The following is a 7638-nucleotide window of genomic DNA, read 5'->3' as shown; positions in this document are numbered from 1 at the left end:
CGTAAGAGGCACTTTTGAATAGCTCATAACCTAATCAGTGCCATCTGCCCTGTTAGTAAACATACCTATCATGGAAGAATCTGAGGATTAAATGTGCCTCCAAAGTTGGCGTCTCAAGTTTAGGCGAAGGGACCCTGGAAGTGGTAGTGGCAGGAACTACCACTTCTGATCTCTCCATGATCAGAAAGGAGATTTCTGGAAATGAGAGTGGATGGCTACAGAGACAAGCATTCCTCAGCCTGCTTCTGTGGGTATGCTGCGGGGCCCATCTCTTGGCAAGCTGAACCTGGGATGTCTCCCAAGGATGGAAGCCATCCTTGCTAAAAATGTCTTTCTTGGATACTAAAGTTGAACCAGAATGAACTTTGACTTCTCTTTTGAGTACCCAAATGAGATAACGGCTCTTAACATGAAAAGACCAAGTTCTGCATTTGGGAACAGTAACTACCAAGTGGCTAGTTCCCAGCGGAACTTTACTTCTTCTCCAGAAAGATATGCGGATTGTCCTTAGAGAAGTCAGAAGTGGCTAGCTACTGACTAGATTAAATAATATAAAACAAAAAGATTGGGAAGGGGAATGCTGACTAGGAAGGGGAAGAGAAACACACACTGAGTGATTATATCTTTTTTTTTTGTATATAAAGGATTAAAAAATTCCAATTTAATAAATTTTGGAAAAGCAAATGTAAAATGACTTGGGCTTATAAAACCAGAATTTACAATTATCTGTGAATAGTCAAAGACAAATCATAGAACCGTTTTGATTACAGATTAAAGTAATTCTAATGGTTACAGAATCACTTTCCCACTCCCCGGTGAGATTACAGTTGTTAACTTGTAAGCATCCCCACTGCTACTCACACTCCTTGGTCTCCTTCTCCTAAGCCAATGTTTTTACACCCAAGTCACATCACACACACCAGGCACATCTTTCTTTTAACAAAGCTTAGCAAGGTGATATCTCCTTTTGGCTTAGATCAACAACCTTCCTTTATAAATAACCCCCCTTCCCCCAGTGACTAAATTCACCCAAGTCATCATCCTCCACAGGCTGTCTCCCCTTGGTCTCAGTTCCAGTAGGACGGGTCCTTCCCTAAAAAGAACGCTGGATCAGTGAGGCCACACCAGTCACATGCTAGGTCCTCTCTAAGCCAGTGCCGCTGGTCTCCTAATTGTCTAGCACCTTTGTGCTCAAGAAAGTTGTAGTGTTCTCTCTCTCCCTCATTTCTTCCCAGTATTCTCCTGCCTTTTCATGACATCCACACCAACAAGGTATCTGTCATCCTAGGTCTTCCCGTCTTGTACAGGCCTTCATTAATAACCAAGTGAGTGTGACCACCACTGCAATGCTGAAAAGCTCCTGGTCTTTTCCTCTCTCAATCTTTATCTACCTTAATGAAACAGAGCCAGTGACTCCTCTCTCCATACTCTCTGCCTCCTAACAGACCTACTCAATAAGAATCTGTTACTTCGAGATGCCTCCTGCTCTGCAAGATCCAGTCAGAACACCACAGTCTCTGTGGACAGCAAGCCTGAGGGAAGACGCCAGTTCCACCAATTCTGACCATTTTGGGTTGAACTGAATGAAGGCAGTACCATACTCTGCCCTTTCCTATACTTCTTCATTAACACACCTATAACATTCACTTTAGTAGTCTGAGCACAAATCTCTTGAGAGCTGTCTTTCCCCTTCTTTCAATATGCCTAGATGCCACCACACGCGGTCAGGAAGAGCCTGCTGGCTTTCTGAGTGCCTCATAGGAACTAGCACCTAACTTGTTAAAGTGTTACCCACAACTAGTTATATTTTATGGCCTCCCTACAGTATGGTATTGCGCCATCGCTCAATTTGCAACCAGTGAAATTTATCAGGGGTCTATCTATGTTCTCTCAAATCTGATCTTAAGTGCTAACCTCTCATTAGCATTAAAAACGCTCCACTTTTAGTACGTCTACATTAAATGATCAATGAAGAAGTGCTACTGAGAAAACATGGAAGATTTCTTTAAGAAAGGAACCATGCTTTCCTTTCCAGCACAGCCAGTGGGCTGAAGGTCTATTTCCATTCTCGTCTCCATTCTTTCAGCATAAATCCACTACTCACTGGCAACACAACCTGATTTAGCAGGCACTCATTATTAAGACCAGAACACCTATGGCATGTAAATGGGGTGAGATGGCAGAAAATACAGATCCATAGATCCTTTCTGATGGAGAAAAGAAAGAAAAGTCTGAGACAATGAGCTCACACATGCCAGCGCACACACACAAGAACAAGTCAAACATCTCAACGAGGATTTACTTTAACAGAATCTGCACAGGTACACTATGCTCAAGTCTTACTAGAAAGGAGTCACTTGGATTTGTTTCCCTTTCTTAACACAGCACAGCCAGTGGCCAGCTAAACATCAGACCCATTGTTGAATAGAAGGGAGCAGCATCAGACACAAAACTTCAGGCCCTGGTTTTATGTGCCTTTAATACTATTTTTCCTTTCCTCTGTGTTCACTAAACAGGATTTAAAAATTTTTATAAAGCTACTTTTCGTAGCTTTTTGTTTTCCCTTTGTATTTATCATGTTTTTAATTTCTTCTCTGAGGAGGAATTCTCCGAATCTGTGTCTTCCAATTCGATTCGGTGCCTTTTGAGGCCACTATGGCCATGAACAGCCCTGCTGCTGTCTGTGTCTGGGGGGTCAGTGGGGTCCTCTCTCGTTCCAGCACTGGGGGTCTCACAGGTCATTTCAGACCCACAACAATCTTTGTGTAGGAGCATCGCCGTCAGGGACAAGTTATCATGATCAGTGTCCGAACGTCCTGGGGACGAGCAGGCCACCGCCTCCAGCTCCCCAAAGCTCTGCCCGTTGCTGTGGGGATGAGGGGGCCGGGGGTGTAAGCGCCCATTGTTGTGGTTGGCACAGATGGTTTCGAGGCTCCTCTCCTCACTGTCATCAGACTGGGTCCTCAGACAGTTGCCAGACCCGCTGCTGAGAGCGGAGCCAGATGCCTTGGGGACAGGAGGGGAGGGTGGCTCCTCAGCCCGGCTGCTCAGGGCCTTGCTCAGGGCCTTTCCATTGAGCTTCTTGGTCTCAAAAGAGTGTTCTACAGAGCCACCAGTGTTACTCGTGTCCTGAGAGGTGTCCTCTGGTGCCTCAGCCCAAGGGTGACCGCTGGGCTCATGGCCTGGGCCATTGCTGGGATTTATGGCAGAAGTCCCTTCTTTAAAAGCATCCTTGCTGTGGCCTGCGGGGGGCAGGTCCTGGCTCCTCTGGGCCATGGTCGTGTTTAGACAGGCTTCCTTACTGGAAGAAGGGGCTGGGTTGTCTTTGTGGCTGGTTCCTGCTCTCCCTTCATCTGCCTCCCCAGACACAAGCGAGCTCTCTCCCTCTTTGTTATTTGAGTAGGAGATATAGGAGTAGCGGAGCCACTTGTAAGCTTTATAGATCTTGCGCTCAACTGACTCTATGTCGGAAGTTGGCGATGCTCGGCTTGGCTGAATCTCCAGAGTGGACGTGTTCCGCTCAGGAGAGGAGGTGGGGGAAGAAGAGAGGTCATCTACTTTGATCTGGGGGTAATCATAGTTGTCTTCTCCAATGCAGGTGTCAGTGGGCTTGGTCGGGGCACCAGGCCTCTCCTCTCGAGGCATCTTCTGCCGGCGCCGCATGGCGTTCCGCTGCCGGGTGGACGCTCGCCGTTCATTCAGCTCCTCCTCATCCTCGGAGCTGCTGGGGCTGCCGGAGCTGCTGGACTCGTCTTCAGGGCTGGGAGACCGTGGCCGGGGGAAGAGATCTGTGTCCAGTTCAACCTCACAGGCGTTCTCTTCTGAATCGGACTCGTTGGAAAGAGCCAGGAGGCGTTTGTCCTGGTAGCGCCGCAGGGCAGACAGGCGCTGCTGGCGAGTGGTGGCATCCTCGCACGTGGGCGGTGGCGGAGTTGAAGCCACCACATTTGTGGCAGTGACCCGCAGGGGCCCCAGGTGGAAGGCGCTGTCAGCAGACTCATCCACTGTGGGCGGAGGGGAGCGGGGCAGCGAGGCCGAGGACTCGGAGTCGGTGTAGCCCGAACGCTCACTGACCCCTGCGTGCAGCTGGAGGATGGTGCTTTCGCTGAGGTCGCTGTCTGAGTCGGAGCTCCAGCCCTCGATCTCGCGACGCACCAGGGAGTCAAAGAAGGCCATCATCCGGGGGTCTTCCTGCACAGACTGGTTGGCGTAGTCGTGGGACAGGCCACTCCCACTGTTCAGGACAAGGCTGATGTACTCTTCGTGGGTATAGAGACAGCGAGAATCATCCTCAATCCGACCATCCAGATCTCCGGTACATCCTGGCTGCTTGTATGGGCTCCAGATCTGCACAGAAGGCGAAAACAAAACCAGTGAGGGCTGATTAGAATGTATTCTAAAGCTGTCGAACATAAAGAACACTAAGGCAGAGCTTCCCCAGACCCTCCCCGTCACTGAGCCAGGACTTGCTAACCAACTTTAAAAATATAATCCAGACTGGATTATGTGGGCCACATATGAAAATGGAAGCTTCCAGATTCAAATGTGGGACAAAGCATGGTCTAGGACACAGCATTAGCCTAGTTTCAGGAGACCCAAGTCCTGTCTCTAGGCCCAGGATAAACACACACCCTGTCTGCCACTACCCCTCTTCCCTTTAGCTTCCTCTATTAGTAGCTTGGAAACTACAATAACCCCCTTCATAATCTCAGAGCACAGAGGATGACTTGAAGATTGGCCAATGTGTTCAAAACTCTCAGAAGACTGGAGAGGTACCACTTTTCCAAAGTGAAAAGAGACCCAGCAGTCAGTCCTCTGCGACAGTTAATATTTCAGCCTATAACTCTACTTCTCCCCAACTGCAACATTTCTATTTTAAACTAATGGGAATTGCTTACTGGAGCTTGATAAGAATAGCCAGCTGCCTACACTGCAGTTCCCTCTTGGACGTGCAGGCATCAGTTACCCAGGAATCTGGGTTCTCTTAACCAGGGAGCTGCTGGCTTGCTCCCCAACTCTTCTGTTAGCTGCAGGAATAGGTAGGACACACCTTCCAAGACCACAGACCCATCCCTTAATACCCTTCCACTCCATGGTCAGAGACATGGGCGCATAGCCAAAAGGATTCAAACTAAGGTCTGTCTGAATGCAAAAGCCCAACTTTACAAGTTGAATAAGTTATGTAAAAACGATATCCAAGATAATTAAGCTGTCACTGCAAATGAGAACGATGAGCTTCACCTGATTGCCAGACTGGTCCAGAGCAGCACAGAGAAGCTCAGTTACATCAGCTGGTAGTCATGGCAACTCAGATGAAATTCCAGATGATTTTCTTGCCTTGACAGGCTGGTGTCTATATTTAGATAGCACCCAACCCAGAAAACAGTGGCTCCTCATCCCCTATCAAGACAATGGCTTTGTTTCGGCAAAGCTGTCCAAGGACAAATTCGCCTTCTTGTAAGCCCTGTTCCCGAGGCCCTTTCCTTCCGTGATTTACTTTGATCTCCTGGGAGACAGTGTTTCTTTGGAGGATCCCCAGTTCAAGAGGGGCTGAAGAAATCTTCTAGGCTAAGTGTCTTCACCAGTTCCCAACTCAGATTCATTCCTCCTTCAACTTTGTTCCCTGCCCACAACTCCTCAGGCGTTCTCCCATCTCCAGCTTCATAATCTTACCCAGGGGAGTTTTAAGGCAGTGGTTCTCAAACTTTGGCATGCACGTGAATTACCTGAAGAATAATTAAAATGCTGACTCCTGGGACTTGCCTGGTGGCGCAGTAGTTAAGAATCTGCCTGCCAATGCAGGGGACATGGGTTTGATCCCTGGTCTGGGAAGATCCCACCATGGAGCAACTATGCCCGTGTGCCACAAGTACTGAGCCTGTGCTCTAGAGCCTGCGATCCACAACTACTGAAGCCCGCGCGCCTAGAGCCCGTGCTCCACAACGAAGAGAAGCCACCGCAACGAGAAGCCCGAGCACTACAACGAACAGTAGCACTTGCTCGCCGCAAGTAGAGGAAGCCTACACGCAGCAATGAAGACCCAACGCAGCCAAAAATAAATAAATAAATAAATAAATAAATCAAGGTGTTTTATCTTAAAAAAAAAAAGCTGACTCCTGAGCCCCACCCTTAGAGATTCTGATTCAGTAAGTCATGGGTAGGTTACCAGGGGTCTGCACTTTTAATTAGCACTCAAGGGGTAAGTGGGGGGACCAACTTTTAAGAAACACTGGAATATAGTTTGCATACAATAAGTAGCAGAAAATAAAGGCTTAGCCTGAAGCAATTCTCAAATTCTTTGTGAGACTCAATTTTCGGGAAACATTTAGACCTGGCCTTCAGCAATGGCCCAAGCTGTAAATGACTATCTCTGCAAACAGATGTCTCTGGGAATAAAAGTTTGGTGGCTTAGAAAAAAACTGAGGTGGGGGGGACTTCCCTGGTGGTCCAGTGGCTAAAACTCCATGCTCCCAATGCAGGGGGCCTGGGTTTGATCCCTGGTCAGGGACCTAGATCCCACATGCTGCAACTAAGAGTTCACATGCCGCAACTAAGGATCCCGCATGTGGGAACAAAGATCCCGCCTGCTGCAACTAAGACTCAGCACAGCCAAATAATTAATTAATTAAAAAAGAGAGAGACTGAGGGGTCCAACAGGCAAAGCCTTTAGGGTGTTTTGGGGTCTTAGTCTATATTCTGGGCTAAAGTTCTCACTCCCCCAGTTTAAAAATGGAAAATGTTACTAACCATGTTGCATAATATGAAATCTATATGTACTTCCCAGAAACTTAGAATTTAACAGAATCACAAAATGTTAATGGTGAGATTCTTGCTGGCCCAACTATCCAACAAGCCTAGATTTTAATCTACTACCCAGCCTCCTATATCTTCACTTCAGGAATGAAAATCAAAATACTGAAAGTTGGCATTTATATGCGCTCTGGAATGTATTAAGCTGAGGTAGACTTTCATTCCTGAAGCTTGGAGTAATGGAACAAAACGCTGGATCAGGAGGCAAGAGTCTTGAATGTGGGTTCCCACACAGCTCTAGTTCGCTGGTGACCGTGGGTGAAGCTCAGCTTCCTTATCTAAACAGTGAAATTAGATGGGTCTCATGCAATCCTAAGATTCAGAGCAAAACAAAACCCCTATCCCAGACGGCCAGTCTTCAGTCCTCAAGGGACTTGCCGCACAGAGCTGTGGGAACTAGTAGAACAGGTAGGAACCCGAGCCTCAACACTTCACATGGCCCAGAGCAAATGACTTCATCCTGGAAACCTCTTTCTCAACTGTAGAAATGAGAATGGTAAAATGATATAACGTATACCAAAGCACCAATAACTGTGGTGCTTCCTCCTTCGTTTGGCAACTGAATACCTCAACTAGAAGGTCTGAGACTCATCCTCAAAGAGACTTTTGAACAGCAGAAGCACTGACCATCCCGATTATGTTAGTCCTTCCTCATCCCTAAAATATCAATTTCAAACATTTGTGAAATTGTTATCTTTCTTACACTGAAAGTCAACAACTCAGAAGAGAAGCAATGAAAACACAACTTTCTGTTGCATGTTAAGTGTGGCTAGATGTTTCTCTTCATGGGGGGGCAAAGTTCATGAGAAAAGCAGGAGGGATGATCAG

The 7638-nt window shown here is 47.4% G+C and overlaps 1 protein-coding gene across 1 annotated transcript in view; it reads right to left on the bottom strand.

The window, feature by feature from the left end:
• Positions 1–522: 522 nt before the first annotated feature.
• DCAF5 (DDB1 and CUL4 associated factor 5) overlaps positions 523–7638 on the bottom strand; it is a 97299-nt gene continuing 90183 nt past the window's right edge. The window contains exon 9 of the mRNA XM_060004345.1: positions 523–4347. Within this exon, the coding sequence (XP_059860328.1) occupies positions 2575–4347 (1773 nt within the window). The 3' untranslated portion in view covers positions 523–2574. The remainder of the gene's footprint in view (positions 4348–7638) is intronic.

Source organism: Delphinus delphis, chromosome 2, assembly GCF_949987515.2.
Source record: "Delphinus delphis chromosome 2, mDelDel1.2, whole genome shotgun sequence".
In the NCBI taxonomy this organism is placed as follows: Eukaryota; Metazoa; Chordata; class Mammalia; order Artiodactyla; family Delphinidae; genus Delphinus; species Delphinus delphis.
This window is presented reverse-complemented; position numbering and strand designations above follow the sequence as displayed.